General features: G+C 38.3%; 7 protein-coding genes across 9 annotated transcripts; 3 read left to right on the top strand and 4 right to left on the bottom strand.

Moving 5' to 3' along the window:
- Positions 1-2,039: 2,039 nt before the first annotated feature.
- On the top strand, positions 2,040-4,228 carry LOC105188154 (zinc finger protein 239-like). Its single transcript, XM_025306471.1, has 5 exons — positions 2,040-2,046; positions 2,172-2,357; positions 2,548-2,717; positions 2,895-3,057; positions 3,587-4,228. The coding sequence occupies exons 1-5, from the start codon at positions 2,040-2,042 to the stop codon at positions 3,829-3,831; spliced, it is 771 nt and encodes a 256-aa protein (XP_025162256.1). The 3' UTR covers positions 3,832-4,228.
- A 15-nt stretch (positions 4,229-4,243) lies between these two features.
- On the bottom strand, positions 4,244-5,999 carry LOC105188163 (odorant receptor 46a). The gene is given in 6 exon segments (XM_019843596.1): positions 4,244-4,291; positions 4,371-4,526; positions 4,864-5,065; positions 5,188-5,559; positions 5,642-5,931; positions 5,934-5,999. Coding segments are annotated over 6 exon segments (1,134 nt in total).
- An 894-nt stretch (positions 6,000-6,893) lies between these two features.
- Positions 6,894-9,677, top strand: LOC105188155 (rRNA methyltransferase 3, mitochondrial). Its single transcript, XM_011149456.3, has 5 exons — positions 6,894-7,230; positions 7,345-8,065; positions 8,182-8,420; positions 8,523-8,678; positions 8,750-9,677. The coding sequence occupies exons 2-5, from the start codon at positions 7,734-7,736 to the stop codon at positions 9,331-9,333; spliced, it is 1,311 nt and encodes a 436-aa protein (XP_011147758.1). The 5' UTR covers positions 6,894-7,230; positions 7,345-7,733; the 3' UTR covers positions 9,334-9,677.
- Positions 9,678-10,449: 772 nt separating this feature from the next.
- On the bottom strand, positions 10,450-14,921 carry Grip91 (gamma-tubulin complex component 3). Of its 2 annotated transcripts, XR_850175.3 has the most exons (12): positions 14,626-14,921; positions 14,199-14,365; positions 13,895-14,024; positions 13,419-13,836; positions 12,813-13,315; positions 12,495-12,687; positions 12,216-12,420; positions 11,902-12,123; positions 11,651-11,782; positions 11,333-11,578; positions 10,910-11,189; positions 10,450-10,815 (listed from the first exon to the last, which is right to left on the bottom strand). XR_850175.3 is itself a non-coding variant. In XM_011149458.3 (11 exons), the coding sequence occupies exons 1-11, from the start codon at positions 14,702-14,704 to the stop codon at positions 11,013-11,015; spliced, it is 2,472 nt and encodes an 823-aa protein (XP_011147760.1). In that variant the 5' UTR covers positions 14,705-14,921; the 3' UTR covers positions 10,450-11,012. The 2 variants fall into 2 exon arrangements, 1 of the variants encoding a protein (XP_011147760.1); XM_011149458.3 differs by having other exon boundaries at positions 10,450-11,189.
- Positions 14,922-15,436: 515 nt separating this feature from the next.
- On the bottom strand, positions 15,437-20,562 carry Cse1 (chromosome segregation 1). The gene is made up of 16 exons (XM_011149459.3): positions 20,343-20,562; positions 20,089-20,234; positions 19,610-19,948; positions 19,422-19,529; positions 19,154-19,246; positions 18,890-19,057; positions 18,644-18,773; positions 18,404-18,567; positions 18,111-18,300; positions 17,815-18,013; positions 17,480-17,740; positions 17,273-17,364; positions 16,849-17,152; positions 16,593-16,760; positions 16,195-16,505; positions 15,437-15,896 (listed from the first exon to the last, which is right to left on the bottom strand). Exons 1-16 carry the CDS (start codon positions 20,425-20,427, stop codon positions 15,751-15,753), a joined length of 2,904 nt encoding a protein of 967 aa, XP_011147761.1. The 5' UTR covers positions 20,428-20,562; the 3' UTR covers positions 15,437-15,750.
- Positions 20,563-20,909: 347 nt separating this feature from the next.
- Positions 20,910-23,529, bottom strand: LOC105188159 (uncharacterized). 2 transcript variants are annotated; one of them, XM_019843597.1, is made up of 7 exons: positions 23,470-23,529; positions 22,911-23,320; positions 22,511-22,607; positions 22,133-22,368; positions 21,838-21,901; positions 21,504-21,688; positions 20,910-21,118 (listed from the first exon to the last, which is right to left on the bottom strand). In XM_019843597.1, the coding sequence occupies exons 2-7, from the start codon at positions 22,913-22,915 to the stop codon at positions 20,986-20,988; spliced, it is 720 nt and encodes a 239-aa protein (XP_019699156.1). In that variant the 5' UTR covers positions 22,916-23,320; positions 23,470-23,529; the 3' UTR covers positions 20,910-20,985. The 2 variants fall into 2 exon arrangements, with proteins under 2 accessions (XP_019699156.1, XP_025162243.1); XM_025306458.1 differs by lacking the exon at positions 23,470-23,529 and having other exon boundaries at positions 22,911-23,353.
- A 139-nt stretch (positions 23,530-23,668) lies between these two features.
- On the top strand, positions 23,669-27,161 carry LOC105188158 (ras-like GTP-binding protein RhoL). The gene is made up of 5 exons (XM_011149460.3): positions 23,669-23,846; positions 25,571-25,700; positions 25,986-26,100; positions 26,343-26,460; positions 26,641-27,161. The coding sequence occupies exons 2-5, from the start codon at positions 25,582-25,584 to the stop codon at positions 26,841-26,843; spliced, it is 555 nt and encodes a 184-aa protein (XP_011147762.1). The 5' UTR covers positions 23,669-23,846; positions 25,571-25,581; the 3' UTR covers positions 26,844-27,161.
- The last annotated feature ends 783 nt before the right edge of the window (positions 27,162-27,944 follow it).

Genomic DNA, 27,944 nt, shown 5'->3' with positions numbered 1-27,944 from the left:
TTGCTCCATCCGATTATCACTTGTTCCGGTCGATGCAACACGCCTTGTCCGATCATCCATCACTTCCAATCAGTGGATGAGGTCCGAAAATGGCTTGACAACTTTATCGTGTCCAAAGACGTAACATTTTTCCGAGATGGAATTCATCAGCTGCCTGAAAGATGGCTTAAAGTTATATTGATATAATAGATAGCAATAGAAAGCAACGGTGAATACTTTGATTAAACAATTTAACGTACCTTCTTTTGAAATAAACCTTGAATGTAGCTGAAAAAATTGGATTATTCATTTGTACACCTAATATTTTTATTTCCAAGCTGCACCGCCACATACGACGGAATGTCGGGCTGAACTTCCAGGCGCTCGAAACGTGCGAACATTTCCTACGCGACTTTTGCTCAAACTGTAGAGAACCCAAGCCAAGGGAAGTTCATTACAAAATGAGTCGCGTCCGTTTCATCAGCTCGCGCTGTTAATGAGACGCGCGACGTCGATGACGCGTCGTTTAAGTAAGGCCTTAAACGACGACGATGATGTTATCGACGAAATAAAAGGACCAACAATCCGAGCTTCGTTTCCACGCTGCTCGGCTCACCGGGGGTTTGTCTACCGCTTCGTCATTCGGATACACGGGACACGGAAGGGCGAAGGGTTCACACAGCGGGGGCGGGGGGTAGTTTACCGCGTCGCGCGGAAATCGATCGGCTTCGATAATGCCGCAACGCTACACAGCAAAAATATGCGCATTGTCGCCTGATGGTCGATGAAGAAGCGATTTGTAAAGATCCCGCGGGCCATTCAACGGCTTTAATATCCTCCGCGTTGACAAATGAGGGATCAGCACGTCGGGACGTCCGATAGCTCTGCCCCGGTGCCACACGACGCGAATTATCTCACCTCCGCCGTTCCGAGCGAGCACTGCGGACAATAATGAGCAGGGTGACGAAGCATTACCAGCCGCCCGCCCCGTGAACTTCATTTACGGCTGTGCGATGAGGTGCGACAGGGCGGCGGCAGGGAGAGGGAAGGAAGGAGGGAATGCGCATCTCGAGATCCGACGGACAATTGCGCCGGTGCAAAACAATGCTTGATTCCGACAGCGACACGTGCGGCCGGCCCAAGGGTAATTCCCGGCTTAGGAGCGTCCGCCGAAACAACAATCAGGATTTCGGCGTCGATCGACCTCGACGCGAGAAGTCGGCGGAAGTAGCGATGCCGGGAACACACCATCCGACGCACACCTTGGATACCTCGGAGTTGCTTGTTAAAAACAGCTTTCTCGCTTTCTGCCCTCTTCCTCACATAATTCCGTTGAGTCGCTCTTCGGTCGCAGCTTCGATCCACCCTGTCCGTGAGAGGAAAATGTTGGCGGAATGTTGGAGAAGGATCCCGCGAGCAAAACCGCGGCATCTGACTCGGTTCATTGGCCGATTTGTTTCCGTCGAGTGCGATAAAATCAAACTCCTCACAGAAGTGGAGCGACGTTTCTTCTTTTTTTTTCCTCTTCTTCTTCTCCTTCTTCTTTACCGTCTCCATCTCGAGATCAGAGCTGGTCCCCCCCCCCCTCCCCGAACTGGTCTCCTCGTAATTTTTCACGCAGGTCGCTCCGCGGCGCTCCGAATCGTCGCAAACCCTCCGTTTGTACTCTTCACCGCCGTTCCCCCGCGACTTGCGTGCTACGTATGATGCTGAACACCCGAGGAATCCCGAGGCGCGCCGCACACAATATCACAAAGCACATTATCCGGACGGCGATGAAACTCCGCCCTATGCGAAAACGCCGCGCCTTCGACATGCGCCGGAGAGTCGTTTACGGCGAGTCGCCGCACCGCTTCTTCCCTCTAATCATCCGAGTTTAATCTGTCCGAGGTGGTAAGATGTTACGCGTGCGAAGAGCCGTGTAATTCCAGCGGCCTCGCTCAAATTCGTCAAATTCGTCGCTCTGTCCCCGCGCGCGCGCGCGCGCGTGCGGCGATCGGCCGGCCGGCCGGCCGACCTCGCCGAAGTCGTCGTACGCGAGTAGACAAGAAGTCGCCGTAATGTCCGGTAAGCGCGCGCGCGCGCGCGCGCGGGAAAACGGGAGAGACCCCGTCGCCGTTTGAGAGACACAGCACCGTCTCTCTCTCTCTCTCTCTCTCTCTCTCCGTGTTTGCGATAAAATACCAACCGAGCAAATCTGTTGACAGTATGGAACGTGATGCAGAACGCGCCATTGGATCTGAGCAGACGCGGGAGCGCGTGGAAGAGCGGCAGTGTGGTGAACGCTTTGAAGTTCCAACGGCGCCTCCCCTGCCAGGTCTGCGGCAAGAGCTTCGACAGGCCGTCCCTGCTGAAGAGGCACCTGCGAACGCACACCGGTGAGTTGGAGCGACACGAGGTTTCGTTCCTCTTGCGACACGAAAGGCTGCGAGCCTATACGCGAAAACGACTCTGCGAGAGGTGCGAGCGACTTTTCTCTCAGCGCTCAAGCAGCGCACGTTCCCTCCCGTACGAGTACGAGAGGTTGTTCTTTTGTCAAGCAATCGACACGAGAAATCTCTTTCTCAGGGGAGAAGCCGCACGGCTGCACGGTATGCGGCAAGATGTTTAGCACAAGCAGTTCATTGAATACTCACATTAGGATTCATACCGGTGAACGTCCTCATGAATGCCCGATGTGTGGAAAGCGCTTCACCGCTTCGTCGAACTTGTATTACCATCGCATGACGCACTACAAGGTTCCTTCCCTTGAACTTTCTCTCTCTCTTCAGACTAGTTCGCATGTAACGAGAGACTTGAGAGTAGACAATACCAGAAGCGTGCCGACTCCTCTCTATCCGTGGACCCCGTGGACCGCGCGAGGGATGCGTGCACGTCGATGGCTCTAACGTGTACGATGATCTGTTGAAACGCAGGAGAAGCCGCACAAGTGCGACGAATGCGGACGCTCCTTCCCGACTCCCGGTGACCTGAGGGCCCATGGATACTCGCACACCGGTAACTGGCCGTTGCGTTGCCCCGTCTGCAACAGAGGATTCTGCAAGCTCGGCGCCCTGCAGCATCACGTGAAATCGCACGGTAATTCTCTCAACGAGCGATCGCGCAATAGAACATCAAATCTCTCGGTCCGTCATCCGTCCGTGGATCTGTTTTCGTGGACGTTCGAGTTCGCTCCTTCAGGGGCAGGACCTGCCCCTGAGAGAGAGAGAGAGAGAGAGAGAGAGAGAGAGTGAAGAAACGGCCAGGTCGCTCCTCTCCCCAAGGGAGCGGACCAGGATGCTCCGGGATGCTCCGGACAAAAACAGATCTACGATGTTGTCCACTGAGTTGTACTCCGGCCGAGAGGCCGGAGAGAGCCGGATGAGACACGGCGAAAAGACAAGCGATAAGAAAGCTCTCTCGGATGTCGCTCAATCTACGAGAAAATTGCCAATAAAGACCAACGGGAGTTGCTTCGTTACGAGTAACGAGGAACAAGACGAGACATTTTATTTTACCGTTCATCGTCGATCAAGCCATTTACTTATCGCGTGATCGATAAACGTCTCGACACCGCGCGACAAATAAATACATACGTGTGAACGCGCGAACGCTCTTTTTCACGCAGGTGATTATCCGTATCGTTGCGGCGTCTACAACCAGAAGCTCCCCGTCATCGGCAACCTGCGCGTCCACGAGCGTCTACACGACTCCCACCACGTGTCGGGTAACGGCGCGGGAAGCTGCACGAGCATAGACAGCGGTATCTCAAGCGTCGAGATTATCAGGTTCGAGGGTCTCGACAATAATTACATGCACTTACCCGGCGCGTACTCGTGGCCGTCGTGGATGTCGTTGCAGTTTAAAAATTAATCCGACGTCGCGCGTCTCTTCGGCCGCGCGCAGTCCGGAGTTTATCTATCGCGGGGCCGACATCTCTCTCGTGAGGCCGACGCTTTTTGAATCTCACCTATCTCACCTTAATTAACGTGCGTGTACGCATGATGAGAGCGCAAGAACGGAATAATCAGTAATAATAATCAGCGTGATTAACAAGCGACGAGATATCGCGAGTAGACGAGAGAAGGGTGAGTCTTAACTGTCAGCAAGGCGATTCGAGCGAGTCGCCTTGATTGTTGCTCGCTGGAACATTTTGTGACATTTAGGAGGCTCAGCGTGTCTCGATGTCGCAGCGCATACTTTAGTGAATAATTTATTATTTACGATAGATCGTCGTGTACACTGTGTATAAGTAACGAGAGAATAAACTTTCGCCGTTTGAACTTCATGACTGTTGTAAAACGTTGAACGCGGAGTAAGACGTCTTGAGGATCTACGAGGTAAAGTCAGATCTTAAGCCAGCTTACATATCCTCCAGCGAATAATAACGAGAAGCGAAAGCATGTACTGACATTGCCATAAGACTCCAAGGACAACGTTACCAGGAAACTGCTGTTAAATTGGATAGGTCTTGTGCTACGTTTCATGATCATCAGCAGGTCTTTCCGCTCACTGATCGTCAACAACATCCAATCGGTATGATACACCGCCTCGCTCAATCCTGTACTCTGCAAGTCCCAATAACCAAGTTCTCGTTAGCAAAAAAAAAAAAGAAATCTGCAATTCCTCGATAATTTGCAAAGCATTTTGCTCTGTCTGATGTCTGTGTGTCCCCTGTACGTCTTCAGCCTTCAGCCCTCGTATTACCTCGTAATATTTGTTCGAGATATTCGTGAGATCGCACGATCTCTCTCGTGATATTCGTAAGATGTTCATAGAAAATTAAGCGGAAACATTCGAAAAATGCTCATGAAATGAACATTTGGAGACACTGATCTAATGTGCCTCTGATGCTTCTACGAGACACGCGGACCATCTCCGTAAGTAGAAAGTTACAATCGCTACCTTAAGTATAACTTCGTTTCCTGCCCAGCAGTAGAACAAAATCTGCACAAACATGCAGATTGTATAGACGGCCAGGTTTGCGAAGTCCTCGAGCGTTACATGAGAAGACAGGTAATACACGGTCGAACACAATATCAATATACTACCGAAGAACTGAACAAAGACCACTTCACTGAACACCTCGTTGACCATTTTGGCGAATCTATAAATATTCATTCGCGCATTACCAGAGCAACTTGCCAGAGGGCGAGTCTCTACCAACGCCTCTACTCGAAAGAAAAATGCGATTGAATCTCGCGTAATCGCTTTAATCGCTCGACTAACCTAATTATACACAGATGATGATGAATGTGTCTCGCTAATTGACTCGCCTTGTTCGACAGGCTTTTGCTAGCTTCCTTCGACCCTCTCGACCGTGTCATCTCGTGGAGGCGATGCGTCAGGATTTCAAGTTGCGCGCACGTTTGCAGGCAAAATCCCAACACCAGCGTTTCCGTGGCGATGTTCACGGTCGTGCCGAGGATCAGACTTAACATCTCCTGAAGAGACGTGAGTAAGAACAAAAAGGGCGAGTTGTAGTCGTAGGGCACCCAACCTCTGTGAGGTAACTCGCCCTGCAAAACAGCGAACACCTCTCCTACCGTGGCGCCTGTGGCGGACAACGACGCCAGGACTATGTAACCTATGGAACATGATCTGGAGCACAACATTCGGAATGATGTAACAAGCGTGTGCGAACTTATAATCGAACGTCGCAGCGACGTCGGACGTGACCAACCTGATTAAACGATCGTATCTCGTCTGAATGGCTGTCTCCTCTTCGTTGCAGGCTTTGCAAGGTTCCCCTTGCAGTATGTTTGTCAAGTTGACGATTTGATCGCGGCGAATCACGGCGGTGATGGCTTTACATAACGCGCTCGAGAAAAACAGTATGTTCGTCGTGGCGAAGTCGTCCATGTTATCGATAACCAGAATGATATCCATCAGCTGAGTCAGCATCGCGAAGTTCAGCAAGTAGATCGTCATGACGGTGAACAAGCTGTACAGCAGCTTGGAGCAGTTGGACGACCCCATTCTATCGGCCGCCACACACCAGAGACGGTGTAGAATAGAAAATTGAGATGAAGTATCCGCATTTGTGCAATCGCTGTGCTATAATAAAAAAAGAACAAGAAAGATGAAAGGAGCAAGATAAATCCCTTGTGTTCTTCTTTCGTTCAGGAATGGCTCTCGAAAATACAGGTCCGATCACACGTGACGAATCTTCACGTATCTTCGATCCACGCGCGTACGTTCCTCCGCGTATCGGCGGAGAAGTAACTGACGCGCAATCGAAACGCGCGTGACGAAGGTTCGTAAGGCATTACGACCGACTGCGTCCTGCATCCTCAACTTTGCAACCCCGTACGGCTTAAAGTTAATGGCCGGCATTAATAAATTAATAGCGGGCGATGTGTCTCTCACGGCGCGTACACTTCATACTTCCCGGTATGGAAATGGCACAATTACGAGCCCCGCTGTCGTTTGATGGAATTGAGGAAGATTATCCGCGATATACATGTGCCGACATATTGTCGCGTTCCCAGGAAATTACGCGTACGTTCATTAGAGTGTTTATTCCGGAGCTTCGACGGAACTTTAATCCTGAGGCGCATCCTACGGCATGTCTCGCCACGCGGGAATTTAATTTTACATCTTGCACCACAAGCTGCACAGCAGATGCGATAGAAACTTGCAACGATATTAATATGACGATTCTGTTTACACGACGAGTGTGATTAAAAGACGATGGAACTTTTATTGTGTTTTATTTCAATATTAATAAGCTAACAGACGCTGGTCTCCGACACCAGAACGTAACGCTTTTATTTTATTTCCTATTTTTCCGATATTGATCGCGTTAATAACAGGTGTTTAAATGTTGATCAACAAAAGGACAAAATATCAACAGGAGACAGCGAGAATTATAATTGCTTCGAAGGAGAGAAACTCAGTCAGTTGACAATTTCAACGTCCTATTCCTATGACAAGTTTTCACCCCTCTCTCTGTAGTGATTAATAATAGTCGTTAATTGCAGTCACCAAAGCGTTCATACAGCGACGTTCTTAATAACAATCGATACTCACCCCTGTTGTGTAATTGTGTAATGAGTGTAATTATAGAAACATCCGTATACACTCGCAGGTTGCAAGCAGTTTGAAAGAAGGTATTTCACCCGTTCCAACATAGGGGCCGGTTTCCCGCCCCCTGAAAAATTTACTCACTTTGAGATATAACAGACTTTCGAAGAAGGACAGGTGCGAGACTTTTTTCTTTTTGTGAAATTTATCTTCCTTAAAGCGAATTTCGCAGAAAGTAAATGTGTGGTATGTGTGTAAAATAAGTTAATAATGTTTTTGACAATACGTTCTATGTAATTTTTCTCTGTAATCTTTTTTTCTATTTTATTTTTCATACACCTCTATGATTTTCGAATGCAGGAAATGATGTAATATTGTTGAAGAGAACAGGAGCATCATCGCGGCTGCAAGTTGAAGAAGGAGAGAAAGCAAATAAAGGAGGATACTGCGCTGCGCATTGCCTGACTGAACCTAACTCAACCTTGTATCACTTCTAACCTCGAATAATTGTTTCAATGTGCACCAAGTACATGCGGCTTTCACATTGTTTGTGAAACATGGATGTGTAAAATTAAATATTTATAATAATCGAGTTTACACATTGAGTTTTGTAAAATAGTGAAAAAGACAAAAATTTGAAAATTTCTATCTCCTGCTGTACACTGAATAATAATAATATTAGCCGGCTATTGATAAACTGTTGAAGACTATTGAATCATTTTCTGGAAGTACGTTATCATAAAACAGAAATGTTGAGGAATATCGTACACTTGTCAATCAGATCGATTCACAGCGCAAAATTTTTGAGAATAGATAATTTAACATCAACAACAAGGTGCAAATATTCTAGATGGGTCAGTCGAAGGCCTGTTGCAATAATCAATGAGGATGAGCTTTTTGATAAGGATGATAAGGACGATACACAGACAAAAATATCCAAGCCAGTTAAAAAATATATTTCTAAAGCACGTAAAGAAAAACTAAAGAAGAAAGAAAAGAAAAAACCAGAAGAAGTAAAGGAGGAAGTTGTTACAAATGGACCGATATACAAACCCCTTGATGAAAATGATAAATTTATAAGGTATGTAATATGTTAAGTAACACATAGACAACAATTGTAAATACTGTAACTTTTAGTCAACTATGTCAAGAGAGAAATATAATATTAATATCATATATGCATATTATATGTTTTAGCTCTTTGATGATAAATATCAGGACTAAAAAGAGAAGAGAAAAGAATGGCCAAATACTATTGGAAGGTTCTCGATTGATCCAAGATGCGATTCAAGCAGGTGTAATGCCACAAATAATATTCTTCAATAGATTAGCTGATGTGTTACAATTGTCACTTCCCAAGGAGGTACAATTGTATAAAATTCCATATCGGACAATTCAATTGTGGTCTACCTTAACAACTTCCCCTGGAATATTTGGTAAATATGTATTGATATTATAGATGTGCAAAATGATTGTATAACAATGTAACTTAAAGACAGAAGAACTTGATAATTGTATATTCATTGTTTTTCATACAGGAATCTTCGATATCCCAGATGTTGAGAATAACACACCTGCCAACGATGCTATACCTTTGACCATTATTTGTGATAATATCAGAGAACCTGGAAATTTGGGAAGCATTATAAGAACAGCCGCGGCAGTTGGTTGCGAAAAATTACTCTTGATGAAAGGTATATATTTTGTACTAACTATTACTAATTTCACGATTCAATGCTTTTCTCATTGATTTTCTCTTCTTCAGGATGTGTAGATATATGGGAGCCGAAGGTTTTACGCGGTGCTGTAGGTGCACATTTTCGTGTATCAATACACAGATCTCTCTCATGGGATGACATACCAGCATTAATAAGCAATGAATCAACGATTTATTTAACGGATAACAATATGACGTATGATCATGTATCAAGAGACAATACAGTGTCAGATACTTCCACCGAAACGGATTGGGCCGATACAGAAGATGGTAATTCAGATATAGACATCAATCAGAGCACTGAAACTGATAAAACGATAAAACCACTGAAAATTAATTCACACAAACCGACCGCAAAAACCAAAGCACTTGTGAGACAAATAATATCTCAATTTCCCATTGTACCATATCATACATTAGACTTTGCGAAAAAGGAAGTGGTACTTATTATTGGTGGAGAAACTGAAGGTATAAGCCTGCAATCGTGTGATTTACTTCGCGATAGGAACTGCATTCGTGTGAATATATCGTTGACTAACGGTATTGAAAGCTTAAACACTGCTTCAGCTCTTAGTGTTATAACATTTGAGATAAGAAGACAATTTATAACTCGTACAATCGGTAAAGAATAAGATTGTTTTGAAATATATACGGATATTTCATAAACCTGCATTTTATCATTTATGCACAAAAAGTAAGTTTAAGAAAATATATTTTTCATCAACGGTACTTGCGTAAATGTTACAGTTGAAAGAAAAAAAAAAGATATATAACATTCGGAATGTTTTTATTACAAAATTTTAAATATGCGACACAATCTCAATATATAAAGCTTAAGCTCTGAATACTGCGTAATACAGTAAAAAATTAAATATGGCAAAATAAGAAAAAAGTCGATTAGTACTATCTATGAATTACAGCCTCAAATGTGTTTCATATCTGATGTTCTCAGGCAAATTTGCAATATATATATAATATACTATATATGTATTAATAACATCTAATAAGAATATATATGTTGTAACAAAAATAGCAAAAATAATACTGCTATTTACAATCGAATATAAAATAATTTCTAATCTACATCATCTCTCAGTAATGAAAAATATAGATTTTAAATTTCTATTTAATTGCTGAGATCTACGGGAAGTTTATGGCTCATTCTACAGTTAACAGTCCTTCCTACCATAATTATAAAGCTTAAAATATCGAAATTTCATAAAGAAATTAATAAATTATAGAGAAATATTATAAAGATAAACCTAATGCACTACGATAAATTAACGTTATCAATGTATGATCAAAACGTTAATTCAATATATACGATACAATCGACTGATACAAAATAAGCGTAAGAAAATTCATACAAAAGTTCTAAGTAAAGTTCCAGGTGTATTTTTTGATTGACGATACACGTGTGGCAAGATCAATTGACGCAACAAAAGAGTATACGTTTCCAGCGACATCGTTTGTGATTGACATTTTTTCTTAAATTTATGTTGTATATGTTGGTGTCCGAGGTGGCTTCGCTTAATAGAGAGCCGTGAACCGATGCAGTCTCGTTATCTTGAAACCATTCCGGACTATTATCATATATTAAGATATGGCTGGATTCTACGTTAGTTACTTTGTTGATTTTCAGATCTGAGGTATTTTGATTAGATGCGAGTGTTGTACGAGAAGCTTTTGATTTGCATTGAGGGGAATCCTCGTACGTGTTAGCTTCCGAATTCGTGTCATGATTTATGGTTGCATCAGCCACTCTTACAGCTTTGTCAATGGGACACGCCTCAGCTTCTAAGCTCGGTAGATTCAAATCACTTTTAATGAACGACTTCTCTCCGGACATGGTTGTTCGAAACGGCTGAAACGCTAATCGTGCATAATTTAACGTAAGATCGCCCTCGTTATAGTCGAAGACGGGCGTTGAAGGAGTTTGAACCTCGTCGGTATTTTTCCGTATCTCTACTTTAACGTGTGACAATATCTGTTTTTCCAAAAATATCCTAAACGTACGTTTACTTAGTTCGGCATTTTTCAGATTGGTTCTACACCTTCTTTTGTGCAAAGCGACAGAGCCATCGATATCTGTCATCATTTCGGACGATTGTGGTCTATAAAAGAAATCGGTGATATCATGTTGCCAATACAGAGAACAAAATGTGGGGGGGCTGTCACTGGTAGAATCGAGCATGCTTTTATCCTTACTGTTAAAATCAGACGAATTCTGTACAGCGGTTTGGATATAACATTTATTAGAAATGTGACTTGAATCACTTAAGGCTTCTAATGAATTTTCCGCTACCGATTGTCACTTGCATCCAAAGAAAGTCTGATCGCTTTGTCTACGGTGTTGATACGTTAACGGCGCAACTAGTCGGTTATCCTGACTCTTGTAATATTCGTTAAAATCTAATCGTACGCTGAGTAACTGCAACGATACGTCTTCAGCAGAGGCAAGCATAAGTAAAAATTTTTTCACACGATCCTGGAAAGAGAGAAAAAAGATAAATTTATACGTATAATTCGGGCATAGAATATCAAAAATCGACTACACTTTTCCTGAATAAACAAGGGAATCGTGAATATTTAACAAGCACACGACATTAATATATTTCACTTTATCATTACTTGATAAGTTCTCGAAAGTAGTTTCAGTTGTCTCGAGAACGTGTTCAGATACTTCGAAAACGCCGCTTCTCTCTCCACAGCTTCCTGATCCTTTTTATTCGTACGGTCCGATTTCTTCGGTTGCGCAAAACCATCGGTTTTTAATCTCGCTTCGTATTCTTGAGTAGCACGCACCAGGAAAGTTTCCTCGTGATTCTGGAGATCCTGGATCGGGTAGTAGACGGAGCGTAGGTGATCCATCAGTTTCTGCAATATCGCCGAAGTAAATACACGTGCATTACAGCAGCATCCGTCCGAGTATAATTTAATTTCACGTACCTGCGACTTCTCGTCTAATAATGTACCATGTCTGACAGAATCGACAAAATAATTATGAGCCACGATTATGTCGTCGAGAGACGTTGCCTGAACAAGTTGCTTCGCGAATGTGTCCCATGAACACTCGATCACCTTCAATCAACACAATCAACTCTCTCACTTGACATTCGACGTAAAAACTCTCACAAGGCGCGTGTTAAATCGTTAACGACGTATCTCGAGCTGAATAGTCCGGTGACAACGCGTGTTACCTCGAATAAAAAGTAATATAGCATCTGATGAACCAAATGGACCATGCTGCTGGTGATCAAGTGTATATGGTTCTGGATCGGCAACACTTCCGGCATTCTTCTGAACATTTTGGCCGACGTCGTCTGCCGCTTCCAAATACCGGACAGAATCGACTCCATCCTCTTTGCCCGCCATAACGCGAAGAATACCGTTTGATACGTCTGCCTGCATGGCTCCAGAATCTAAACAGTAAGCATTCGTTCATTCATCGATTCAGTTCATCAAACGTTTAACGAACTTCTTAACCGATGCATTGTAATCTGATGACACTTACTGTGCCTATCGGCCCGTCGACATTATAATCTAAATAGAAAACGTCCCATCCTGTTTCGTTTTCTGAAGGATCTAATAATCTGACGTCTAAGCGTCTCTGAACATCTAAGTCGTCCAATTTTGTACTGGTCGCTCTTATTGCGGTATCGAGTATAGATGATATGTTATGAGGATATAGGGAATTCGATGGCTTAGCCAATTCGGGCCTGAAATGTACATTTTGAAATTGCTTCGACTACACACAACGAGAAGACAACTCGCGTTAACGAGATAATCTTACCCTAATAAGTGCATCAGGTGTTGGATAAAGTGGCCTTGGCCAAGCAAGAGGTAACTCTTGATTCCCTGTAGGTGTTCCATTAGATGATACTGTTTCGTTAATATCTCGACAACTCTAGCCGCGGTTTCCTTGTAAGCGGCGTCCATCGTAGTTTGTAAGCGACCGTCCGGGTCCATATCGAAAAAAACCTCAACTAAAAGACCAACAAAGTTTTGCATCAAGTATCTTCTTAAGTTTGACGCGTTTGCAACGAGCTACTTGGTATCTCAATTCAATTCTAGATAAATTACAATGTCTGATCCGCAAACGTTTACCAACCATTATATACTTCGTCGCCATTTATGAACATATCCGTGTGTCTGCCTTGCCACGGCGTAAAATCTTTGCAAACTTCGCGCAAAAAGTTGATGCTCTTGCCCGTCCCCAGAATCTTCTTCGCTTGCGCCTTGCTGATAAACGACGGCAACATGGAATTTTTCACCTGGTACTTGTCATGCCACATTCGGTCGCCGCTAACATCGGCGCACGCTTGAATGAAGAACTCTTTATACGGATCGTCCAATTCTCCATCAGCGATCCATTTCATTAACATATTGTACAAGGGACTACAGACACTTTCCAAGATTCTCTTGACAAGATTCTTCACGTTCGCGTCGCCGTGACAGCTAAAGTTGTAAACGGCAGACGCTAATGCACCGCCTTTTAGACCTTGACAGGCTCTCACTATGCTGGCCAACCACTTTAATGTCTCGAAAGGATCGCACGTCCAGAGATGCAGGTGAGAGAGTGTAACTCCGTACGTAACTATTTGATTTTGCGATCTGTTTCAATCGTAACATTAAATTATTTTATGTCGTATTTTAAATCACATACTCTTTCTTCAACCACATTTCTACCGGGAACTCCGATCTATTCAATGCTCACCTATTCACTTCTTCTTGCATTATGGCTATAAACCTATAATATTCTGACAATTCTTTATGCAGCGCAGCGACAAAACTGTCGGCGACCCTGCCTGCATTGGCCCCGGACATTCTCTCCAAACCTCTTCGCACTACATTATGTAAGTATCCCAGCTCACTCAGTCTTGAAACAGCTTGCCTTTGTGACCTATTAATTTTGGCTGTGGAATCTATCTGAAAGCCGTAGCTTGAGTCTAACTTTAAGATCTTCCCTTCCACACTTTGAAAAGAATATATCAAGTCCTGGACCAGTACATCTTCTGAAACGTACTCCTCATTGAATATTTTACTTTGGTTTACCAATAATCCTCTTGAATTTGTCTCTGTGGTATTCACAGACACGACTTGTGCTTGAGAACATGATGTTTGTGATGATTGCCCTAAATATAAAATCAATTAAACAATGCCTTGACAAATGTCACAATATTTTGTCCTTACCACTAGTGGATGCAATTGGACTTAAACCCAATTTCATGTCTGGAAACGAGAAAACTCTGTCCTTTATCTGTTCTGCTGGCTGACCCATGTTCAGCAAAAATATTAGAATACTTATGCGATTCTTCAGTGGCTGAAAAAGTAATGTTTATTAGAAAAACAGATTAGTAATAAATTAAAACATATGCCTAATATTAATATATTTTTAACATACTAAATTTATACTTATACATACATTATATAAATTGAAAAAGTTCAAAATAAATATGAAACAAAAGGATTTCAGAACAGTAACAATTTACATTACCCCATCTTTTAAATCACTGTGTAATTTATCAAATTCTATTGCATCACGCTCCGATAATTTGTTCCTTATATATGTTGCTACAGTTACTTCATCCTCTCTTAGTGTTTCTATACCATGAGTAGATGACAATAACCCAAGGGAAAAACGCATAAATCTTCTAATCAACTCTATAAAATATAAAAGAGATGGGAGAGACGGGATATTACTATGTATGTATATTATACATCAACTTTACATACATGTGTATATTTATATGTATGTATTACATACTATGTATCATACATCATTAATCATTAAGCGTTATGCATACGATACATACGATAATTGTAAAATTATGTGCTGTTATTTATGTACTGCAACATGTATTGTCATCAACAATTATGACAATTCTCCGGAATATATACATAATATATACAGAATAACTAACCTGGCTTCTGTTCACCGCAAAGAGAAATAATCATATTCTGAACTTGATCGGCAACAGTCTCAGCTTCCGTGGTATTCATTTTTGTACTGTTTGACGTTTGATATAATTTTTGCTATATATTAAGATACGTAAATAATACTTATTTTCCTCGCGACGCCGTTTAACGTGGTTTAACGTCTGCGGCTCGCGCTTATTAAAGGTGCAGAACTATCGATAACTATGCCATCGATAGTTTACAACATCGATAGCATCGACGGCAGGTTTACTTTAAATTACCGATAGTTTCCAATTTAGTTTCATCCTTCGCAATGTCATTCTTTTAAATAATAGCTTGCGACAAAATATTTTGTATTTTATTAATAATTAATAAATTCACTTATTTCCCTTAGATTAACAAATAAACCTACGAATCAATTAAAAACGTTATAATTTAAGTAAAATTAAGAATCAAATAATATCGTAAACCCTTTATTGATCTCTGTCAAAAGAACAAATCTAATTAATAATGTAACTAATAAAAAAATTGTTAATATTTAAATGTTATATTCATTAAAAGAGGTGTTTTAATTCACTGCATCTAAGAGAAACAAAATTATTTGTATTTTAAAGAAACAAAATTGTTACTTTAAAAACATTGGAGAAACAATTTATAATATATAAATTCAATGTCAATATTATTTTACATATAAAGTATAACCATGTAATATATACTGGTTAAGTACAAAACTAAACAAAGAAATATACGAAGCACATGTTTAATAAACGTTCGTTCTTATATAGATAATGGAGGATAATTTAAATTTTAAAACCATTTTCGATAACGTGCTTTTCCATATATCGAAATGGTAAATACAATTAACTAGGCTATGTACTTTGTTGCTTTTCATAATAATATATGGGTATCAACGAAGTTACAGTATAAAAATGACAAACATTTCCTACGGCATTTTAAATTACGAGTAGCCAGCTGAATGATGTGTTTCAAGAATTGTACAAGTAGTGTATAGAAACAGGGCTCTCTCTCTCTCTCTTTCTTTTCCTTAATCACAATTTATTCAATTCAATATTGTTCATCTTCCGAGCTATCAAATGGATTTTCAATCTGTCGCGGACGTCTAGCTCGTATTATGCAACAGTAACACCAGCTGTTTGTAGGTAATTCCTCAAGTGGTTTGCATTCGGTTCCGGAATCTGGCCTAATAATCCTGGCAAATGTCCGGGTGATAATCTTCCAAGACCTTGCGCCAAGTGCAGACGTATATCACCAATATCTGTCAACAAGCATACATAGTTTTACATAAACGCGATATTAAATAATCTCTGTAAATTTACATTACTCTGTAAATATTTGATGTAATTTAATACGACGAACATTCGAAAACTAAGAGTCGACTTAAAAAAAAAAATAATAATTTCATATAGTCCCATTAAGACTGATCTTCTTTCGAATATTCTTCTAAGAATAAAATCCTTACCTAAATAAACATATATGTTTACATATAATTCAAGGCAACGCAACATGCTGTAGGAAGGAAAAATTAAAGACGAGTACAGTAAAATACAACGTACTTTGTAAAGGATCCTTTGTAGGATTTCTCGCACAAATAAGTTGGCTGTAACCCACTTGATAGCCAACTGCATCATCGATCTCTGGGAACACGTCATCTTCTGGTGACACACTTTCATCCTGAGGAAGCTCGAAAAACTCCACCAATGCCGCCAACAAACGCGGATAGTATGTATTGTACGGAGCTTCGAGCATCGCGGGGCAATCGACCAGCAAATTCGAGATTCCCACAGCCACCACTTTGCGCTCTATTACACCCGATATCTTTTGCATATCAGTTATAAATACACGCTCGACGACCATCCCGAACATCCTACGAAACAAAGGATTTGCTGTGAGATTATTCGCTAAATATGCGAAGTATTGTTATACAATCACATCATACTACTGTGAAACTCACTGTGGTTGTATTTGATCGATAATCGTGATTAAGCTCGTCGATCCGTATCTAATGATATAATAGGCAAAAAATGCTATTAAACCTTTTACAAACTTCGTTGTTTTCGTAGACGAGAGTCTTTGAAAAAGAAGTACAAAAATCTGCTTCATATACGGCTCCAAAACGTTCCTGCAACATCCAAAAAGATTAAAAAATAAACGAATGTATGATACAAAACAGATAAGTCAAATGAGTGAGTTTCCGACTAAGTCCTTACGGTGCGAAGTACTCGATAATGCTCTGCATTAATAAAAATCCTTCGTGATCGTTCGCCTTCGACGCAATTAACTTTTGGAACACTCCCAACAATCCGCTTGTCTTATCTTGCGCTACAATGTGATGCGAGCCATGACTGACGAATGCTTGCAACAAACGATTCAAAGGATGGATATTGGCTTGTCGTTCGAATAACACCGGTGATAATAGACAGGGGAACAGAGCCATGTATGGCTCCGATAGATCTTGATTAGTTCGTAGCTCCAAAAGCAACGCGAGAATTTGGAAAACGTAAGGGATAAACTCTGAAAAGAAATAAAGATGCACACATGTGTGAGGTAAATAACCAATAACAGTCGCAATCTTTAATATCGTTCAAGACACTAATAATTATTTGCGATCATCTGCAACATGAAATAGCTCACCTAGTATATCCTGTTGTAAAATTCCTTGGAAAATAGGGAACAACGCTTGTTCAAAAGATGATACTGCTTCAGGATTCGTTTTGCAAACAATTCTAGAAGGAAACGCATTTAGTGTCATTTACTACTGCTAGATCTTGACTTTTGATAATCATTCTACAAGCATTGTGTTTTTTGTTTCTATTAAATTAAATTTATTGATTGGCTTACTTGATGGACAAGCTCAGGGTTTCAAAGAGATAATGATTGAAATTCGGCCGACTCGGATTTCTGGATACGATTGCGAGTTTCTCGGTAAGTTTCGGAAGTAAATCGGCTAAAAATGGCACCACAACTTCCTGCAAGATACCGAAACTCCTCATGATAGCCTTCATGACATATTCGTTTTCCTCAGAACCGGATGTGTTCAAGCATGCAAAGAGTCCCTTCAATAAATCTGCAACGAGTGGTGATAAATCGGCCCCTTTGACCCTATAAGATTGCAAACAATTTCAATAATTACCTATAGACTATTAATCAAGATAAATTTTGCTTTCATTTCTTACAGAGACAAATTATCAGGACCTCTCATCGCCAGTATCTTCTCAATTGCGCAAGCAGCATAACTGTGGACAACGATACTATTGGCACTTAGATGTCTAATTAACTGTGGCAAACTTCCTACTACTACTTCACGTGGTAACACTGATCTAAACGTCATTATGAATTTTATTCCATCCGCTTTCAGCACCGGGAACTCATTCACTGAAATTGTCATTATTATTTTATAACTTATTATCTATTGTAATAATTCATACGGGTGCCAAGATAATTGTGTATATAATATGCATTCAATACGTACCATTCGGCTTTGTTAGCTCCGGTTGGATATGTTGTTCAGCAAATTGTGGTAACGGAACGAGCTCGCTACTTTGAGTCACTCCGTGCTTCTGCGTCTGTGCTTTACTCGCGCTACTCGTAATGAGGTAAATAGCAGCATCTTTATTGCGCCAATTTTCTGACGGCTTCTCAGCATAGTTTTGCAACATTATCTAAAGATATGAAAAAAACGGAATACTTACATAATAATATCGTACAAAGTAAATCGCATAAAGTACTACAAGCTCCAGTGTATAAAGGTTCCTTCATATTTACCTGTATATATGCTCCAAAAATTTCCATAATTTTCACTTCGAAATATTTAGACAATACTTTAACTAAATCACATGCGGCACGTCTTCTGGTATCTATATCGCTGCCTTCGATATCTCGTCTAATATATTCCTCAGGATTATCCTCAAACAATTCATTGTCTGATTCTGCAAAATTATATTTTTAACGTGACTCTTAACGTTCAGATTCATCCTATCTATGCTTGTATTATTATATAGTTACCTCTAAATTCCATATTAGGTATAATGACTTTTTCACAGATACTACTGAGAGTTGTTGGATCTTCGAATAAATGCCTATATTGTGCCCGATCGGCAACTGTGGCCAGGAATTGCAATGCATTTGAAACTAACTATAACGATAATAAAACAATTTGCATATTATTTAATAATAAGTATATCACTAACATGTTAAATACCCAACTTTATCATGATCGTATTTACGTATATATGGAGGAAGTTTACTTACAGAGTCATATTTAGGTTGTTGTCCTGTGGATGTAAGCAAATTCCAAACTGCTGTAACAAATTCGGGTAAATATGGTTGAAATTCCTCATCATACTTTTGTGCATACAGGCCGACATTGTCGCACACCTGCGATTTCAACTGTTCTATTACACCTGCTTCTTCTTCACCCTTTAAATAAATATCATGTTAAAAAGTTTCTTCCGCATTTTGCATTTTTGTGCAATTATAATTGAAATTGTAAAATAAAATTAATATATAAATTACCACAGTTTGCAAGGAAGGTACATCAACATTCAATAAAGTATGAAAATTTCTCATCCATGAATCCATATTGTCCTCAAAAAATTCTGGTAGATCCTACAAATAGTATAAAATTCTTAATATACAAATTCTTATTAATATTTTATATATAAGGTGTTTAGTTAACAAGCAAATTGTCTTTCACTGTTGAGCTCAGTGTAGAGTCTTGTGTGTAATAGACTCCACTAAAAATAAAAAATCAATTTAATACATGGAGTATATGAATACTTACTTGATAATTAAGAGAATAAAACACTTTGCATAAGATAACTAAAGAATTATATATAACTGTTAAGGCTTCCGTATTATTAGCATGTGCTTGTGTTAAATTCATTGTAGCCTGTAAAATATTTTGTTTGGAATCAGTAACTTTATAAAATATTTTTAACACACACATACAACATAATAGTTAACACTTACTAAAAATAAATCTGTCAAAGGCTTCGCAAACTGATTCAGTACATATTTGATTTCTCTCCAGAGATTCTCGCTTTTAAATTCATACCTATACCTCTTGAATAAGGAATGTGCAGTGTGCAAAACCCCATTAATTATATGGAAATCACCAGTATTAAACTTTTCCACCATCTGATCAATCAATTCAGGCCACTTATTAGGAAAGTCATACTTTCCAATAATAGATACAGCATCTGACAACTGTTTTTGTATCGAATCCGGAGAATGCAACATTAAATTGATGATAAGTTGTTTAATTGCATATCTGTCTTCAGTATGTATACGATCAGCAGAATCTTCTTCCTAAAATTCAACCAGATTTATACATAGATGGAAAATCGTACATGTTACTGATGGATATGTACAATTTTTTTATAAAATAAATAACAAATGAAAGGTAAAACAATAAAAAATCATACTAGAATGAGTAAAATATAACATACCACTTTCCAATTACGTTTAATATAATTTTTAAACGCGACAGCACCAGCAATCCTAATGGTTATATTAATTTCAGACTTGTCTACTAAATGAAGTAGTAGTAAGGCATAGTTTCGATTGACCTCTACCGATTCCAGAAATTTCTCGGCTGAAATGTAAATCAAAATATTAATGTGATAAACATACAAAATATACAATGGCTGTATATTTTGTAAAAATATATGAAGGCAATAACGATTTTAAAGGTTATATCAACCTGGACGTCTGACATTCACATCAGCGCTGAGAGTATGCTTCAGGTATTCGCTCAACGTTACTAAATTATCGTCCGTTAGCTCCATTTTGACGATTAAAAATTCACTCTTTTACTGTTTTACTCGTTCCTCGGAATAAACAACGCAGCGCGACAATAGCAAGTCGAAAATCAACGCCATATATCACAACCGGCTTTTAGCTCCGGCAAATTAAATTCTTCCCAACGTTTGTCATTGGTTGGCGTTCGCAGCAAATAATAAGATTGGCGGGAATAAGCGAATCGCGATGAATTTGTTCTATCCAGTTAATTTTTCTTCATTAATATAAAAGAAACGTAAAGAAATACTAAACGTTTTATAAGCAACTTCTTCTATAAATTTAACTTCTATAAATTTAAATGTATTGAGATGCATACAAGTGTAATAAATATACGTATAGTATTGAATTAAATTACTAATATGTATTTCTTACAAATTTACATTTATAATCACAAATTATATAAATATTATACATATTTAATACTGTAATATTATATTCAATGATAATTATATCAAAATTATATTCCTCTAAACATTTTTTTTCTAATTTATTTTATATAAAATAAAGAAAATAAGACAATATGTATGTAAACTATGTAACACACTTCAAAACATATTGGTATTCTCTTTCGCCTTACATTCGTTAATTGCGATTTTGTTCTGTTCTATCTTCTTCTCTATCTTGTTCAACGAGACCTCCGTTAATCTAATCGTATGCATCAGATTATTATTACTGCGCCTGTCACAACAAAACCGTAACTTTTTATAAACATCACATTGCCTTATTGGAAAAGCTTAGGGGGCTAGAAGGGAACTAAGGTTCACGATCGTTACGTACGAAACTCTATATTTCTCTATTAATTAATATTTCAATTTGCTCTAATTTAGGTTCTATGAATATAATTCTCCACAAATTATTAATGCTAAAAAACTAAAATAAAATATTTTTCGATTCTTGGAATTAAGAAATTTTCAAATATGTAGATTTTTAATCCCGTAAATTTTTAAGTTTTACAATCAATTATTCCACGCTTATTGCAAGCTATTAAATTGTCAAGCACATTGGATATGTACAGATTGGTAATATTGTTATACATATATAAAATATATAAATATTTCTTCACCTGATATCAGTTATTACAGTATTGAGATTTGATAAATCTTTAATACCCGTATTAGCTTCAACATAATCTGAATTATGTTTTCTTTGCATATCATTCAGTTCTTGTTTCAAATTTACAAGGTCGGTCTCAACTTCTTCGCATTCTTTGTGAAAATTTTCGATATCCTTCATCAAAACATTATTGGACTATAAAAAATAAAAAATTTCGCATGATTTATAATGTTTACAAGAGATATCAATTGTATGAAGAATGTTTATAATGTGCAATAACTCAATTTGTGTTTGATATTATAATAAAAATTCATATAAAGTTCCTTGCGCATTAAGAAACATACATATTCCTTTATCCATTGACAAAAATTATCAGCATATTTTCCCACTTCTGAAAGACAATCATTCCTGAAAAAATATATTTATAAAACATACATTAATCTTATGTATATTCATAAATTTTCAATCAAATTTTTATACAAAGTATCTATCTATGACGCTTTTTTCGAATGTAAAATTAATAAAATTAAAAAAAGGATTACAAATTACACAAACATTACAAATTAAAAAAAGGATATACAAACATACATGAAATATTGTCTTTAGTTTTTAAAACACAGGACCTTAAATCATAAATACCACAGTTTGTGCGATAAGTTCGTCCTTGCATTTTGCAAATTTTCCAATTCTTGCTCCTTCGTAGCGTGTATATTTGTAATTTCCGATATCTGTTTGTCAATCTCTGATATTTTCATCATTAACTTATCGTGGTTCGTTTCAATGTTGCCATTACTCTCGAGCAACTTCGATGTCTCATCTGTCCAGTACTTTACTACCTGGTTGGAATCTTCGACCGATTTTTTTAACTTCATATACTGAAATATTGTCTTTTATGTTAAAATTCGTTACACCCTCTAGTTATAAATTATTATCAACAACCTGAGCTATAAATAACGAATTGATCTTTTCCGATCGGTATCTAAAATGATGACTTAAATGATGATGCTCGTGCTTTACCTCTTTAATATCAGAATTGATCATGACTGATTCCCGATTTTCAGTATCTTCTACAGGTGCTCCATTGCTCGTGAATTCTCCCATTTCCATTTTTTGCCTATATCGTAGAACGTCTCGTCAAACGTAAATAATATGATGCTTATAATTTTCTACCTGATATTAGATTGCCTAATATTGAATTTGGAATTGAAACGATCACGTTTAATTGAAGATTGAGATATCAATAGTCCCTTCAAATCCAGTTATTTCAAACTGACCAATGGCGTCGCTACTCGCAGCGCACAGGAAAGACTACAGTTTTTACGAGTTCAAGGGAACTTGTTCGTTATAGCTACACTTTTTCGAATCTCTTTCTCTGTTTCCTTCTTTTTCTTTCATCAAGCGTCAAGTATATACCCACCTCATTTTAAGTACAGAGTATCGTTACGATCCTCAGGCCACAATTCAAGAATGTGACTGCACTCGGTTTCAATACGGTAGAAACACTTTTTTTTTATGCGCTTGAGAACGCGGCCAAGTAATCCAATGAAAGAATTTGTTTTTGATCAATTCCCAAGAATTCAGTTCTCTCATTGGATCTCGGTTGCGTTCCAAATTACATCGAGAAAAAAGTGTTAAAACCATATACAGAAATCAAGAGAGAACATTCCATGTAAAAATTTAAATACGACGAACAATAACAATAATCCTCTCCATTTTCGCGCAAAGTGTAAAATAGAAGAGAGTATTTATATCGCTCGCGCATCGCTACCGGAGGGGGAATAAAAAATTACACTTTACGCCGGTTTGACGAAGGATTGACACTCCGACCTATGGAGATTAAAGATTTTTTCAATAACCTACGTACGCATCGTATACGTATATATATATATATATATATATATATATGTGTATAAATATATATATATATATATGTGTACGATGCACATATATATGCATTGTGTAACATTTAACAATACTTCCATATCGCGATGTGTTATTCGATAATCTTGAATTTTCCGCACAGGAAAAGGTGAGTCTGATTTGATTTTGATACACGGATACACGTATCAATTCTTCGAGCGGTATCTTTCATTCGCTGTATTCTACGTCAGCTGATTTTTCCTTCGACAACTATCACACAAGCCGCGCCGTGCGCGGCTTTCTACAGTCTTCGAACGACCGTTGCTACGTGCGTATGCGCGGCACGCGCGTCTCACATTCGTTTTCTTCCTTCAAGTTCCGTCAATATCGTGATTACTATTTATGAGACTCGTATTCTATCTCCAAATATGTGGGAAGTTGTCGGCGTCACTGATTAAACCACATTCCTCCGGCGTATGACTCACGTTCCACGGTAAGTAATGTATCATTACACGCCCTAACGAGAGAAGCCAAATTGATCTTAAAAAGACGTCATGCCTACGGCAAATATGTCTCGCGGAAATAATTAAATGCGTAAACGCACGCGCAAGTCCTTTTCACACTCATTTCGTGTTTAATAAGTATGTTTAATAATGCCTTCTTTTTCGAAGAATGCTGCTTTTATAATGATACTGTTAGTAATATTATCTCTGCTTGTTGCGTATGTGTGTGTTTATTACGTGCTCTTCCTTTAATTTAACGGAAGATCACACGTAATGTTTAATAACTTCTGGAATACAACACCAGAAAATGTTTGTAATTTTTTTTTAATCTCAAGGCCACACACACACACACACACATTACATTCTCCATATATTTTAAACGTAGTAATTAATGATCATACGTTCATAAGAAAGAGTACATAAGATTAGTGGAAAATAATTATAAGGAAAATATAAATTGTTGCAGAAATTGTTTAATAAATAGGTCGTTCCGAAAATTACACTCTAAACTGTCGCGGTCAACATTGTCGTGATATAATGATATAACTAAAATATTTTTCGTTTTTAATGTATGAAACCAACAACAAGCGTATGATTACTTGGCTCCTGCCTGGATAATTGACTCTTTAATTATCTTATCTCTTATCGCACCTTGGACGACTCTCAGTATTCTACTATTCAGTCTGATGTTCAACGAATAGTTACGCGCAAATTATATCGATGTTGCATAAACGCACATAATCAAATGCTGTGGGAACAAATACTGGTAAAATCGTGTATTTCCCCACAATATTTCTTCGTGAATCTGTTATAAGTAGTCTATGGGTTTCTCGTAAACATTCTTACCTAAATAACATATATAAATATAACAATATAATCGCCGAGTCTCAAAACGTTTCTATTAATTTCTTTCTAAAAGAATGCTATTTCTCATTTCTTATCTCTTGTAACGTACGTTAAGATTTATAAGAAGTGAATTTGCATTCCGAATAAAAGAGAAAGGTAAAGGCCATTCGTTATATAATGTCGATTGGGGTTTGGAGTATATGAGAAAAATCATTTTTTTCTCGAAATTTAAAAGACACGCAAGAATATACGTTAATATTCATTTCATAAAATTCCGTTGTTATGTTGCAATCTTGGGGAAAATTTTGCCAACGCTTTTCGTAAGACTTCTTCGTAAAATGTGGTAGAAACGAATTTACCAGAATCCTGCGTGAAACAGGACGAGCAACTGATAAACAACCGCGAGAGAACTGACTGTACTCTATATCCTGTCACATAAAGGATACAGCAATCACATTGATTACACGCGCTGTCTACGCGCATTTCTCTCCAAAACATTTTCTTCGCAAGAGCTCCCTATAATAACGACATATTGTTACATTCATTCATACGGAAGAGAACGACTACATACTTTGGAAAAAAAATATAATTCTTTACATCGATAAATACAAACGAGCAAATCAACATAAATTTCACGCGTTTCACATGTCTTCGCTGAAAAGTATCTACAGAACTCGGTTTTTCATACATACATGATTGTTTATCTATTAGAGCAATCGGGACCCACAAGTTGTGTGGCGCAATTTTATTCTAAAATTATTAGCTTGGACGTAACACGTCTAATAAAAATATCGTGATATCGATAAAGATTGCATCACAGAGTTATATGAGGTGTCTCTCGATAAAATTGCACATTCTCGCGTTGCAGAGAGAACGAAAATGGTGTCTCGAAACAGGAAGATTAAAATTACGACCGTCGGTGATGGTATGGTTGGAAAAACGTGCATGCTCATCACGTATACAAAGAAAGAATTCCCGACGGAATATGTGCCTACCGTGTAAGTATTCTAACATAATGTATAGCGTCACACAATCAAAGCTCGGAAGTTACCGTCTCTTAAGGTCGGTCGCCCCACTCATGCGTTTACTAGCGGTCGCTTGGCGCGAGGCGCGTCTCTTGATGTGTATATATAGAATAAATCGATAAGCAAAATGCCAAATAAAAGTTTATTTGTTTAACGACGCAATGCATCATCCGGAGGCACAAACTGTGATCCCACGCTCCACCACCACTCGGGCGCTCCTCAGTTATCTCATTTATCTTACCATCTTACCGTTTGCAGTTTTGACAACTACGTCGATACCATATGCGTGAATGGACAGCAATTCGAGATGACATTATGGGACACCGCTGGTCAAGAGGATTACGAACGACTTCGACCACTATCGTATCCGAATGTAAGCGACAATTTTCCCGAGAATGTACTTTTAATTTCTTGTTACTATTTATATGCAAGTCAAACTTATTCCACGCGAATAATGAATTTCGTAATTTTTTCATTTTCATCTTCATCATTTTTCTCGTCCTTTAGTACTGTCTTTTATGTACGAGCGCACGCATTGATGAGCAGCGCGATTGATGGTACACTTGATAGCGACACAGCAACTTAACATGCATCCTTTTTCTCTACTTTTTGCAGACCGATTGTTTTCTAGTCTGTTTCTCGATAAGTGCTCGTAGTTCTTATGAAAATGTATCGAGTAAGTGGCATCCGGAGATTAAAACGCACTGTCCCAATGTACCAATCGTACTTGTAGGTAAGTATATTTATAAGATAAATATAAAATTTTTCTCGAGTGTATAATACACATACGGTAAATCTAATCATGCTCTTGTATTACTTGGTACAGTAAAGAAATTCATCTATGTTATGAAATCTGCGTCTCTATACAATAGATGAAAGTTTATACAAAAATAATACGTTACTTTCTTATCAGGTACTAAAGGAGATTTCAGAAATCAAGAAATTATGGATATTATCACTTCACGTGAATGTAACAAGATGAAAAAAAAGATCAAGGCAGTCAAGTATGTTGAATGTTCTGCAATAAAGCAAGAAGGACTAGAAGAAGTATTTATGGAAGCTATCAGAGCTGTATTGAAGAAACCGTCATCGAAAAAGCCCTGCTGCATCCTTTAAAATGTGCAATATTGAGATCGATACAATGAATTTTGAACTGACCGATTGAAGTCATCAAGACGGATATCAAACCAAAGATTCTCTTCACATCTCTTTCGTGTCTTCCTCGCATATCCTGCCCTTAACATTTCTAAGGAGTATGATATATTCTTTATGTAAGCCAGGATTCTTTCTTGCGCCTTGTAAATATATACTAAATATTTTATCTGCACTGCTCGAAAAGATTAGAGAAAATTATGTGGTACAAATAACTCTGGTTATGAGCAGTTTCATAACTTAAAGCAAACATAAGAAATATTAAATTATAAAATAACAGACAGTGAATAATAATAATAATAAATTAAAATATCGCGTTAATGTTATATATTTAGTAAACGTTAAAATTAGGTATTGAAAAAAATATTCGAAAAAGAAATATAAGGATATGTGTAAATGTATATTACATAATGGAAAACGCATGTTTTGTTAAATTAGTTATTGTACACTTTATCTTGTGTTAATTGCTGGATGACAATTGTATAATAATCTATAATACAATTAAATTGATAATTCCTTTCAATGTTACAAAGGATATTTATTTTCTCTTATATGTAGAAGGCCTATTTTTATTTAAATATATTCATTCTTTCCAATAGTTCTGAATTATTACATCAAATTTTTAGATGTACAATTGTGTAATTAGCAAATTTAAGAACTTGAATATATCTTACAACTTTATTAAAAAGATATCACAATATATAAAAACAAAGTCAAAATTTCTTAAAAATAAGACTCCATACTTAATAACAATTTGTAATAATTATATTGGGTCTGGGAAAAAGTTCGTGGCGTTTTTCCCGATAGATGGCATCAATTGCGAATAACTCAGGAAACACACACAGATCACAGCGACACCACTAAACGCTCGTTGGAAACGTGACACTTCGAATGTTACTTTGAGTGTATAAACATCGAAATTGGTGCAGTGGTTGGAAAGTTGTTTGCGTTTGAAAATGGAGAAAAGTAATGAAAAATTGCGCTATATTTTGCAATATTATTACGACAAAGGGAAGAACGCTGCGCAGGCTTGTGAAAAAATTTGTGCTATGTACGGTGAAGGTA

This window comes from Harpegnathos saltator, unplaced genomic scaffold, assembly GCF_003227715.2.
Source record: "Harpegnathos saltator strain DR-91 unplaced genomic scaffold, Hsal_v8.6 scaffold781, whole genome shotgun sequence".
Lineage (NCBI taxonomy): Eukaryota > Metazoa > Arthropoda > Insecta > Hymenoptera > Formicidae > Harpegnathos > Harpegnathos saltator.
This window is presented reverse-complemented; position numbering and strand designations above follow the sequence as displayed.